Below are 13,776 nucleotides of genomic sequence, written 5' to 3' on the forward strand. Positions count from 1 at the left end.
AGTCTATAATAACTTAATTTAGGGCTGGGATTTTGACCATAACTTGGCCAAAAAATTTGGATTTTAGTTCAAGTTTGATTACAATTTTGGTTAGATTCAACATATACTATAAACTCAATTATCAATTTGGTTTGGCAATTGGTTAGTTTTGTTTTTTTTTAATAAATAATAACCAAACCTTTTTCTATCTCAAACAAAATTTCTAATTGAAATAACGAATTAAGTGAAATTTTAACCAAAATTAAACTATTACAGAAAACCTCGGTTAAATTGGGTAGAATTATTGATCCAAAAAAAATTGGGCAGAATTTTCATAAACTGACCTTACCGAATACCAAACCGTGTCAAATTCTTAACAAGTTTGTGTGTAAACCGACCTAACCAGAAACTACATTATTCGAACCAACTGTTAGCACCGAACACGCAAGCCTAAGACCATCTCCAATGTATTTCTTTATTTTTTTTTCTAAAATAGAAGAACTCTATAATAGAAATAGATTTGTCTTCGATGTATTCCTCTATTTTTTCTTCTAAAAAAGAATATTCTTGATATATTCTTTTCTAATTTTACAAATAGTACTTTTTATTTGTGAAAGTTGAAAACTAACCCAATTTAATTTAACATTCATAAAATTATAATATTATTTACACTGAATATTTTTATAGAAACTATTATGTAAATAAAAAATATGATTATATGTTTATATAAACAGTATATTTTCACAAAAAATATTTATTTTAGTCATAATTGTTAAAATAAAAAGTTATTGAATCATTTTGTGAATAAAAAAATATGTTTCTATTATAGAGGAATGCTATTTCTTTCTCTAAATATAGAGGTGAAAATAGCAATTTCTATTTTGGAGGAAGATATATAATAGGATAAATAGGATTAGAGTGATTTTACTTTTAAATGCTATTATAAAAGTAAATATAGAGGTGAGCGGAGATGCTGTGAGTGAATACACGGGTACAAGCTCCTTGCTGACAGGTTCAATACGGTAGGTCACATTATGTTTCCTTTTAACGCTCAAAGCAGTAATATACACGTGGCAAAATGTTATTGGTTTACAGAACATTATTTGACCTTCTTCTAACAGACCTATTCAATTTCTTCGACAAAGCTTCCAGAACTTGCCACGTGGCATCTCCCTCTCGCGGAGGAACATTAAACAGAAGGGCCCGCCTGACAGACGGATCCTCAAGGTTCTTCTGTATGTCGGACAAATTAGTAGCCGCCACATGTTCTAAGATATCTCCGAGTCTCCCGACGTCTCTCTCGGCCACCGTGAGCGATATATCTGGCCAGCGCACAGCGGATGGGAACGGCAGACGAATCCCGTCGGCAATAATAACTGGCACGCACCCAAGTGCAACCGACTCAACAAGTCTCGGGCTCCATGGGGCCCAACCAAGAGGACACAGACAGAAAACGGAACGAGCTATTTCTGACTGGTAACCGGCAAATCTTTGTCGTTGGAGATAAAACCGCCGGTCACCCCCGTAACTCCTCCATATCTCCGTCCTTATTCGCCTAATAGAGAAAAAAGAAAGTTAACTCAACAGAACAAATATAATTAACTTCTTTTTTTGTTGACCAGAAAACTTAACTTTTTTTTAGCACAAAAAATATAATTAACTATAGTTGAGTATTTAATGGTTGTTGTGTAATTCGACAAGAAATTTTTTAAAAAAAATTAACAAAAAAAAAAACAGGTTTGTATCAGGATTTTGTTTGTTACTTGCTGTAGAAGCGTCCACTGATGTTTTTGGGATGAATCTCCATCTTGCCGCGGAAGAAAACTCTAATGTCTCGTTCTATAGCTGCCGGAATATTCTTTTGAGTCTTGCGCAAACTTTCCGGCGAGATGTACGGTGGTATCACAACGTTCTCTACCTCTTGGCATGGATGCTTATACGTTACACCAAAAGTTTGCAAAACTATAGAGTTTCTCAACATCCTTGGTACCCCATCAGCGATTGCTCTATCCTCCTTCAAATAAAAAAAAAATCAATAATGAATTTGAATGAAGCTAGTTAGAAAACTTTAAATTTCGTAATTTTATTCGAGTAGGCTCGTAATCTAAACTTTATTTCCGTTTTTCGGGTTGAATTTATAAAACATTTTTTGTTTTAAAAAATCAATATAAATAAATATATTTAAACTGTCATACAAATTTTAAATAGGTTTCTTTTGAACTAACTAACCATGGTGTGGAAGCAAGAGCCAAAGTCGTGTGTAGCGGTGAAGAAGTGGTCAGAGCCACTAGTACGATTCCAAAACGGGTAACGAGCAGAGACGAGGTCTATCGCTTCCTTGATGAGTGACCGGGCGTGACCAATCGCTGGAAAGCCGTTGACTGTGCTGAAATTGCAAGAAACATAGACAGGGACGAAGAAAAAGTCGGCTTCGTAGGGATCTTCCGTCCTTACGTCTCCGTCGAGACTGAGCAACGCTTTGTGAAGAGCCACCTCCGCAGCGAAGAGGTGGTTGCTGCATCTCTCGTTGGCTAACCAATCTTTGTTGAACTTGGAAGGCAAGTCATAGACGTAGATCTTCAAATTGTTGAATACATCTGAAGACGATTAAAACAATAACAACAAGAAGAAGATAGTGTTATAACATGAAACCAGAACATGAAGTAAAAATCATGTATGTATAATTACCAGTTCTGATGTTGGGACGTTGAAGGGGAAAGCCATGTCTTTGATCATGGATTTTTGATTCAAACATGGCACGAGAAGAGAGAAGCTTGGGTTTAGGGTTAGTGATGAGAGGGTTTGATGGCGACAAAGAAGAGGAAGGATGGTCTTCTTGGTCATGATCGACAAAGAAGGAAGCAACAAAATATAGAGTAAGTGAAAAACAGAGGATCCATTTGTAGTAGTGTTTGAAACAGAGACCTTTCTCTGTTCTTCTCTGTTTCTGTGTAATCATGGTCCTTGATTTTCTTGGATAGATTTTGAGGCTTCTCCTTGCTTGATAGAAATCATCTGATTGTTGGAATTAGTTAATAGGGGTTTAAGTTGGTGACGAGGGGTTTTCGGAGTTGGGTTTGGGAGATAAAGTAGAGATTAAGAATATGGTGAAAGGTGGAACAATTGAAGTTTGATGAAGACAATCCAAATAATCTTTTTATGTATTTGTTGACTCTTCAGAAATAAAAACATTCATATTTCCTATTGAATTCTTGATTTCTCTTCTTTTTTTCTCTCTTTGTAGGCTATTTTAGTTTTTTTTTTTATTGATATCTTTTGCAAAAAAGGCTATATTTTGTACTGATGCTATTAATACATACTACGTATTAATCCGTTCAAAACTCGAAATGTTCGACAAAGTAAAGTTTTTTTCAGTAAAACAAAAGTAATGATGCTGTTTTTCCTATGACATACTGATCGAGTTTAATGGAAAATTATTAAAACACTAGTGCCTTACTTTTTCATTTGCATATTCTTATTGTATCAGTCCTGAAATAATTTCCTCTGCTAAAGGTCAGGGCCGACTTTGGTTGTGCATATTCTTAACCCATAAAAGTACGCATTTGGAGCTAGAAATCGTCCACGTGAGGTAAAGGAACGAGTTTTCTTGAACTTTAATACTAGGTATTGGAAGAAACGCAAAAGTTTACCAAGCATGCCTTTTCTACACCTTTTTGTTTATAGTAAAAATTAAGAAGGGATATATAATGTTCGGTTATCAACATATCATAAACTATCAATTTTTGCAAACCGACCGCATATAAATATTGTTTGTGTAGATGATTTTTCTTTTTTATTGAACATTATGTAGATGGATTTATGTTAGCATCAGTGTCCAATCGTATGATAGATATTATATAACAAACCAAATATTAGGTATGAAGTCACTTTCAGTATTAAGCGGGAATGATATAACACATAATCCAGAAACAAAATACCAACATAAAGGTTGTAGTCTTGTAGAAGTTGATGACTGGTTAGCGATTAGTCTGTTTATAAACTGAAACTGTTCTATCCATGGTTTGTATATATATAATTGGGTGTCAACTAAGCAACAAAAACAAAATAATAATCGACCATTATCGTTCAGCCATCTTCCTTCACTGGTCCTACTACAAGTTGTGAATTGTTTTCTTGTATATGTGTGTTTCAAATAGTAAGTACATCAGAAGCTAACAAATAATCTGAAAACTGTAGACTAGATTCTAGTGTGTGAATGACATTCATAAAAGTTCACATTCACTTTCTATCATTTTTATGATCACTTTTTTTCTTTCTAATTCTCTCGTTCTTTGGGTTTATTTTGTATCATAAGAAGAGCCCCAACTTGTAAGATCACCTTCAATGTTTTTTGCTACTTTTTTCTATAAAATAGATAAACACTAATAGAGAAAATTTGTTCCATTGTATTTCTCTAAAGTAGCATATTAGGAATAAATTTCCCGCATCGGATATTGGAAAGGATCTTTAGTAATATATAAGATGGATGACCACTCCACTTATCACCAATTGGTTTTAGGTTGGAAACTCATCTACCTTAACAAGGTATAAGAGCCCGATCCATGCAGTCCCATCCGATCTATTATCGATCCAGCCCAAATTCGGTCCATCGATCCTTGCTCGAACATTCCGAGATTGACACTCGAAGAGCCATCATCTCGAGGGAGCGTATTAGGGATAAATGTCCCACATCGGATATTGGAAGGGATCCTTAGTAATATATAAGATGGATGAGCCACTTCACTTATCACCAATTGGTTTTAGGTTGGAAACTCATCTAGCTTAACATAGCATTCTTCAAAATGTAGAGTAAAAATAAATATTTGAATTGTAATAATTTTGACCGTAAATGCTATTACAGAAACAAAAATAGTAATGAGTTGGAGATGGGAACTCCTTATAGGCTAGGTAGGTATGATCAGGTTCGCTGTATGTATCATACTTCTACTTAATATAAAATTATAATCAAAGCAATGGCGGTATACTAAATGAGAGATCATTAATTCTATAAAGTTATTTACATGGTTACTCTCTAGCACTGTTCAGTATTGTCTGTGATATCGAGGTGATGATTGTTTGCATGGTTTTTAGATTTTGGTTTTTAGTTTTTGGTTTTTAGTTTTTAGTTTTAGATTTTGGTTTTTAGTTTCTGGTTTTTGATTTTGCAGTAGATTTTAGTTTTTGAAAAAACACGAATGGTGATTTTGGTTTCTAACTTTTGATTTTTGTTTTTATAAAATAGTAAAATATTTATCTAAAATTTCTGATTTTTGATTTTTGTATAGTTTTAGTTTCTAGAAAACTTGAATGATTATTTTTGTTTGAGTTGAAATAAAAATTAATAGTAAAATATTACTTACTATGAACAACAAATAATACAAAATATTACCACTTAAAAATAAATTTATTTTATAAGAGAAAATAATGCGAGTTAGATAGATGAACCACAATTCTGATATATATATATGACACCATAATTAATGCAGTTCAAAAATGAAAATACATAATTAAAAAGTTAAAAAATAGTTATATTTTTAAAATATTTTATAAATCAAATATTATAAATAAAAATATCAATAGCTAGTTTATTTAAATATACTAAATAAAATTTAAATGTATTTTTATAAGTTCAGGAAACTGTATAAATTTATAAATATATTTTGAATTCGGAATTTAAAAATTTATTATCCTTTTGGTTTCTCAAAAATTTGATTAATGATTTTTTTGGTCTGATATTAAAAAAAGTAATTTAGAAGTTTATTTCTTGTTTAAAAAAAATTAATAAAAGAATATATCACGAATTTTAATAAATAGTACCAATAGTAAGAAAATGAATCTTACTAAACAATTTTTGTTTACAGTAATTATCATTTTTGCTTTTTTATTATATTAAAATATAAATAAAATAAAAACAATTTTTAAAAAATTGGAAACCCACTGTAGGATAAGAAAAAAAACTATGAAAACTTGGTTTTTGGTTTTTGTGTTAAAAAAATAGTTATTTGCAAAAACTTGTTTTCCTACATTTTAGGGAATCTAATCTTTTAAAATCTTGATTGGTTGCAAAATGGTTTTTGGAAAAAAAGAAACCAAAAACTAATCCAAAAACTACGGCCAATCAACCTCTGAATGAAATATTTTTCAAACTTTTGACAGATTTTGCTCTTTACTAGTATCGGTTTCGGTCAAGTGTCAAGTGACTAAAAGGGTCGACTACGAAGAATTTGCATGTGGAAGAGCAAACCGGACTCATGATTAAGATAGTTATTATAGGCCTGAAAGCCTGAAACTAGCAGACGTAAACGGAGCCCATTATATAATATAACCAACATTCTGGACACGGCTATCCAAATTGAATACTTCTTTTGGCACAATAATATTATTATTTTTATATTGTCTTTTCAATTTTCTAGTATTTTTTCTAGAATCCAAGTTTGGTTTTTCGACCTGTATTATAAGAGTTTATCTAGAAACTAGTGTCTCACGAGCATTCGACCTGTATTATAAGAGTTTATCTAGAAACTAGTGTGTCACGAGCAGAGCCGGTCCTAGTTATTATATGGCTAGAAGCCAATTTAAAAAATGTGGCTGAAGTCCCTCGAACCCGCAACCTATAACAGGTTACAACAACCACCCAACCGCTGGGCTACTAAAAACTTTCTGTTCAAATGTGGCCGTTTAGGATGATAATATTTGGTGGCTGGAAGCACAAGCTTAATTGGCTTCCCTCCAAGACCGGCTCTGGTCACGAGCACGGAGCAAATCTCTTATGTTCGTTCATAACTATTTTATTTAAAGGTATTAAAAACAGATTTTAAATTAACAAACTGAAGTTCAATTATATATTAACACAAGATCATTTTACCTTTTCAGCATCTTTACGTTTTGACTTTGTTCTTTCAGACCCTGCATCATACAAACATAAAAACCAGTAAGTGGGGTAAAAAATGTAAAAATAGTTTGTTTAGTTACAATTATGAAATAGAGCGGGAGTCAACATGGATTTTAACAATAAATCATATTTTAAGATAACCAAATTGTATATAAAGAAGAATTTAATGAAATATTTTCAATCACTTGTGAAATACAAACACAACACATGGCTAAAAGTTTCTTGATTATGACTATGTACATTGGTGTGATTAATTCAATACCCTAATTTTCACTTTTTACACTCCACATCATATTCTCTCTCTTCCACCTAACAATTCAACACCCACTCATTTTTTTATACTCTACAATAGTTTTGTTTAATAAAATTCAATACCCTATCTTATTTTTATATTGTTTAAAGTTTTCAATTAGTTTAATTAAAACCATAAAAATAAAAATTTTTAAATTTTTATTTTAATTATGATTTTACAAATAACAAAATAGAAAATATTAATAGTCACTAATTTTTTTTAAATCATCTTATTAAAAAGTTTTACAGAAACTTAAAAATGCATTACAACGCAATAATAAACACGCAAAACAACTAATAAAGCACACATAACTTGATTAATACAATAGACATAACTTATACAAACAATAAAACTTTCAGATCACACAGAGATATCAAATCTATTTAATCATGGATTACTCGTGAATTTGGCCCATATGTGTTTGACTAGATCTGCTTGTAATTCGTGATGTACATTTGAATCACGTAATTCGGATCTAGCACGCACATGGTTTGCAAATGCAGGTAGCACTTCCGTCGAGAATGGTTGTTGTGTACTTGATCCACTTGCCTCAGATTGATCATAATCGGTCCAATGTTGAAGATAAGAGTCTCGTTCATCCTCAACAATCATATTATGCAATATGATACATGACCTCATGATGATAGCCAAATCGCCTACGTCCCACATGCGAGCTGCTTCGCGAATGATTTTGAATCGAGCCTGCAACACTCCAAATGCACGTTCGATGTCCTTCCGACATCCCTCTTGATGTTGTGCAAATAGCTTGTCTGGTTCACTCTGAGGAAGTCTAATTGATTTGACGAAAGTCGGATACGAAGGATAGATGCCATCAGCAAGATAATATGTCATATTATATGGACGTTAGTTCACAAAGAAGTTCACTCTTGGAGTTTTTCCTTGTTCAACATCATCAAACACTGGTGAACGATCTAAAACATTTATATCGTTCAGTGTGCCCGGACATCCAAAAAAGACATGCCAGATCCATAGATCGTGAGATGCGACTGCTTCAAGAATAAGAGTGGTGGTTCCCTTATCTCCACGGGTAAATTGACCTTCCCACGATGTAGGACAATTTTTTCATTCCCAATGCATGCAATCAATACTCCCAATCCTCCCTGGAAACACTCGCTGCTCACTAACATGCAAAATTCTTTGCAGGTCATCTTGATTTGGAGCTCTGGCATACACTTGCTCATACAATTGTATAATTCCTTTACAGAATCTACGCAAACACTCCAATGCTGTAGTACCTCCTATCTTGATGTATTCATCAACCGCGTCGGCCGCCATACCATATGCTAACATTCGCATCGCTGTGGTGCATTTTGCCAGTGGAGATATACCTTGTTTGTTCGCTGCATCAACTCGTTGGGTGAAATAGTTATCAACACTTGTAAGCTTCAATATCAAAAGGAAATTCTGATGGATCCATTGTTTTTTTTGTAGTAAGATGATATTTATGGTATTGGTACATCAATGAAAGAATAAGCTCTCTATTTATAAAAAAAATGAGTGGTTAAAATTGACGAACTTCAAACAAATAATAAAATGCAGCTAATTAATAGATAAGGATTGGATTCCAATAGATAAGATATGGATTCTCATGAAAGTCACGGATTACAAAAGAAGAAACATTAGAAGAAAGTGACAAACTAGAAGCATACACTTGATAAAGTCGAAAGTGACAAACAACAATTATTAAAACATAAAATGACAAACAAACATTATTAAAGCATAAAAATACAAGCAAACATTATTAAAGCATAAACGACAAACACACATTATTGAATTATAAAAGGACAAACACACATTATTAGACCATGAAGTGAAAAATACAAACTTTAAAATGATAATAATTAATTACCAAACAGATCATGGCTCAACTTGTCCATTAGTTGTTTACTCCGGTCATCAAGATGCTCCTTCTCGTTTAGCTTCAGAAACATCTTCATCTTCTTAGCTTGGGTCTTTTCTTTCATCAACTGGTTTGATTCTTCTTGTTTCTTGGCGATTTTGTCCAATCTCTCAAACTCCTGCTCCTTGAATTGTTTGTATTCATTTCATTCTTCATTGACCACTTCCAAAGCTGCGCTCTTACTTTTCTTTTTACCTTTTTTCTTAGCTGCATCCCTCCCCATAGGACGAGCACTACATTCCACAGAGTTTGAGTCACTTGCATCACTCTCGTGGGCTCTCTTAGATCCACTACTTCCAGAACAAGTATTTCCACCAACTTGACTGTCATATCGTGGTTGATCACGAACAGCGAGCCATTCTGACATTAAATTGAAATGTCCATTCTTACCACTTGAATATAATTCATGCGCTTTAGCAAAATATCGTTCTCCGACCATCCGCTTTGTTTCATACGCTTAGCATTATCGTAAGCGCCAGTCCATTTGCTCAATATTTTGTTGATGTAGTTGTAATGATTTCTGCATGAAACTCCATCTCGGGGAGGATCAAATGAGCTTGCTCATTACAATACTCAGCGATTTTTCCCCAGTATGATTCACTTTTTTTATTTCTACCAACAATGCTGTCTGTTCCATATTTTATCCAGCCACTCAACAATACCAAATTTTGCTCAGTGCTCCATTTGGGGCTCTTTCGGCGAGTACGAGTTGAATCTTCTGCATGTGGAGTGGCTTCGTTAACACCTCCCGTACCTCCAAGAGACATTTTTGTAGAGAATTCAGGGAATTCACTTGCTCCAACATTCACAACATTCTCATTATGCATCATAGTCGAAGAATGAGGGGGTGTTTGAGTTAGAAATGGCATCATCGATCCATATTGTGGACGATAGTTTAGAACCGATGGTGGCATGAAGAAATTTCCTGGAAAACCATAGTTTATTATATTTTGGGTTTGGTTGAAAGAGTGATTTTGAAATTGATAGTTGTTGGGATTTGGATAATTAAAAGGATAATTAGTAGAATTTTAAGAATCAGAAGGATTATTGTTAGGATCCATTCCGTTAAAAAGGATAATTAAGGATATAATCAAGAGATTAAAAGTAGAATGATAGAAAATTATAGTAGAAATAGAAGTTTTTTTTTTGGTGTCCAAATCAAATGAACCAAGTCTCTATTTATAGAGTAGAAAAAATTACGAATTTTTATATATAAAAAATAAATTTATAAATTAATTTAGTTATAAATAATTGTTGTTGAATAATTGAGATAAGAAAATAAATACAAAATCTACACAAACCAATAAGAAAATGACACAAATGCAAAAGTGGGCTCCATTTTGTGTTTATTCAACGGTTGAAAGAATTCAACCGGTTGAAAGAATTCAACCGGTTGAATCCACATCGACATTCAACAGCTTATTTGGTCTCTTATTTTTTCAACTGTTGAATAAAGTGATTCAACACCTTCAATGTGTATAGCCTTATACCAATTTTAGTTTTGTAAATGGAGTTTATTTAGTTTTAGGGGCGGCTGTAGCTCGTTCCATTACAGTTTGATCGCTTCCACATAAACTGCAAAGAAAAGTAGAAGCAAAACTGATTAAACCTTTTGTTACGGTGTTCTCTACCTAGTTATAATGCGATGTTGGGCTAGAATATTACTCTGATCATCATAGAGGAACTGAATATTTCTTTCGGATTAAGTTACTACAAAAGATCAATAAACCTAAGAAAAGTAAGAAGATAAAGAATCTGATAAGCCGTTAATACATAATGGTGATCTATAGAAAGAGTGTGATACTCATGGAAGATCATTTTTTCCAGCTTCGACCAACAACATTACATCATCTTTAATATTATTTAGCATTATTCCAGACTCACGTCCATCTATAATCATTTCTAGTATGTTTTCTGAATAAAAATTAGTTGAAAATTATTTGCCAAGTTACTTGAAAATTCAATATATACAAATTCATAACTAAAGATTAAAATTCAAAGGTTTAAAACATCATCTTTTATACAAACTGAAGTAGATTAAATACCAACGCAAGATCATTTTACCTTCTGAGCATCCTAATGCTTTGACTTTGTGCTTTCTTTCTTTATGTTTCCTACCTTGTTACCACTTTCTCCTTTTGCTATTTTTGATGTTCCTTTAGATTTGTTGATGACTATTGAATTCCTTGATTATCAATTATATGACTTCGTTGTCGCTTTGTGCTTGGAGTCACAAGAGAGAAAGGTGGTAAATCATTGTTATTTGCTTCTAAAGATGTATTCTCCGCCTGTATTAAATATACATGCAATATTTTTTTTCATGTTGGCTAAAGTATAAATAATTATGAACTAAATCCTATGAGTATATAACCTTTTTTTTATAACCTGGATTGCAGAACATGTACTTGAACTTGTAGGAAAATCTGAATGTATGGCAACCTAAAATTGGTAAACAAAGTTATGTTTCAGAAAAAAACATAGCATTAATTCCATAAATAAATTCGAATTAACCTGAAACATGCATACCTCCACTCGCACATTATCTTGAAACTTCTGGATCACTTCAGGCTTATCAGTGAGTTTAACAACTTTAAAACTTGGTTGCGGGTAATTTTTCTCTAAGAAATTTTTCTTCCTTCCAAATCCATTAGTTCTTAGTTTACAAAAAAAAAAAAAAATCCATTAGTTCTTGAGGAATTTCATTCTCACTGTTAAACTACAAAAAAATATGAAAGAATAATTTGTGTTAGAATTTATTTATGTTCAGGCCATGCATCTCACAAACATGAATTATATGAAGAACTAATGGGAAACACACCTGCACTTGTTGTTCAACCAAATTCATATGCAGATTTGTGAATGAGTTGTATAACTTATCTATCAAATAATACAAAGGATGTACTTCCAGTATGATCAGCTAATTTAATTTGCACTTTGTACCTGATATAAAGGATAATAGACTTACAACAATGTATAAAGGATTATAAGAGTGAAGTAAAATATAAATTAATTTATACTAATAAATAACATAATATTACCTTATACTTGTGGTGATTTCATTCTTCTCGCATGTGTCGCATGAATATTTGTTGGCCTCAATTTCTTCAGTCACTGGATTGAAATATGGTGTAGCTGTTGAACAATAGCTTTTGCACCCAACGTAGAACCAAGGACATTCCTTGTGAAATGCTAAGATAAGAAGAAAATAGTTATTCTAAAAATATTGATAGAAAGCATAAACCTTTGCAGAGTGTTTTGGCTACGATGGTAAAAAAAGAGAGAGATGAAACGATGGTGAGAAAAAAAAACGGTGGTGATAAAGAGAAATGGAAAGATGAAAACTATAGTGTGATAATGGTGTTCAGTTAAGAATAATTAGGAAAATAGTTTGTGGAATAAGTAATAGTGGGTAGTTATTATATTTTTATCTCTTTTCATTGTTAAATTAACTTTATGGAGTTTGTATTTTATCTATCCTTTATTATATTAGTAATACATTACAAAAACACATAGAAAATCTTGTATTTGATCGCTAGATTTTTTTATATCATAGAAATAGACACATGTACAATCATCCATATCACCAGGTTGATATAATAATATTGTAGAAAAAACACATGTATCATTCACCACCAGCTGGATGAATCCTTCGTATACATTAAATAGGTACTAAACATTTGTAGATCACACTATTTGAGAAAGCTCGCTTTTGAACAAGAATAGTTGTCGACGAAAAAAAATGAGTATAAGAGTTTTGAAAAGTTAAAGTATCATCTGGTTTTATGATAATTTATATAAGAGATGAAGAAAATATAGTAAATCTATACGCTAACGTAGAAGATAGCAAAATTAGGAAGTTGGTTGTTGAATATTATGACTGACGAAAAAAGGGAGATGAAAAGAACTTTTTGTTTTTAAAATAATTTTTGTTGCCACATGTTTAATTTTGATTGGTCAAGCGACTTGTGTTTTAGTATATAAACGATGTCAAATATTGTTAATACTCACTTCTCCATGAACAATCAATCGCCCACCGTGGACTTCAAAACTACGGCTGTTTAGGATAAATTAAATTTACCCTGACAACGGCCATAAGGTTAAGGTCAAGAGCCTTGTGTTTTTCCATCTGTGCTAGATAGAATTATTAAATGTATTTAGTGTTTCAGATCCAAATGATTTGGACATACTAGAGAAATGTTTTTTAAGATATATATATATGAAAACATTGATAATGAAAAGTTTTACAGAATAAAGAAATAGGATCATTTTAAGGAAGTACAAAGTGGTTGTTGCAACTATTTTTTTTTTCCTTCAATAGATTTTTTTAATTGGTAAAACGGGTCAAGTTCAGAGTACACAATCCAAGGTCCAACTACATAATCAAAAGGCCAGAGGCCTAAAAACCAAAAAGCAACAAACGGACCCATTAACCGGGCCGTCGGCCCAAACATTAAAAGCCCGTGCGACGTCGGTCGAGTCACGCCCCAAGGAAGCTGGCTGCTGGACATGTGGGAGCATCTATGCCATCAGAACGACACGCGTCACACCCGCCTCGACTTGACCGTCCCCGCCTCGACTTACCGCTGGAACCACATCACCGCAACTTCATTTCGTCTGAACTCAGAACCTGCAGAGCCTCCGTCGAAACTATCTCTGTTCTTCCAACTCTGTCAACCCGTCGGAGAGCTTCAT

The 13,776-nt window shown here is 32.8% G+C and overlaps 1 protein-coding gene and 2 pseudogenes across 1 annotated transcript; all 3 read right to left on the minus strand.

Moving 5' to 3' along the window:
* Positions 1 to 1,000: 1,000 nt before the first annotated feature.
* LOC106423929 (probable glucuronoxylan glucuronosyltransferase IRX7) lies at positions 1,001 to 3,045 on the minus strand. Its single transcript, XM_013864672.3, has 4 exons — positions 2,668 to 3,045; positions 2,209 to 2,576; positions 1,743 to 1,993; positions 1,001 to 1,534 (listed from the first exon to the last, which is right to left on the minus strand). Exons 1-4 carry the CDS (start codon positions 2,936 to 2,938, stop codon positions 1,069 to 1,071), a joined length of 1,356 nt encoding a protein of 451 aa, XP_013720126.2. The 5' UTR covers positions 2,939 to 3,045; the 3' UTR covers positions 1,001 to 1,068.
* A 4,486-nt stretch (positions 3,046 to 7,531) lies between these two features.
* Positions 7,532 to 8,480, minus strand: LOC125585501 (annotated as a pseudogene).
* Positions 8,481 to 9,572: 1,092 nt separating this feature from the next.
* LOC106378357 lies at positions 9,573 to 10,145 on the minus strand (annotated as a pseudogene).
* Positions 10,146 to 13,776: the final 3,631 nt, after the last annotated feature.

The sequence above is a fragment of the Brassica napus genome, chromosome C4 (genome assembly GCF_020379485.1).
Source record: "Brassica napus cultivar Da-Ae chromosome C4, Da-Ae, whole genome shotgun sequence".
Lineage (NCBI taxonomy): Eukaryota > Viridiplantae > Streptophyta > Magnoliopsida > Brassicales > Brassicaceae > Brassica > Brassica napus.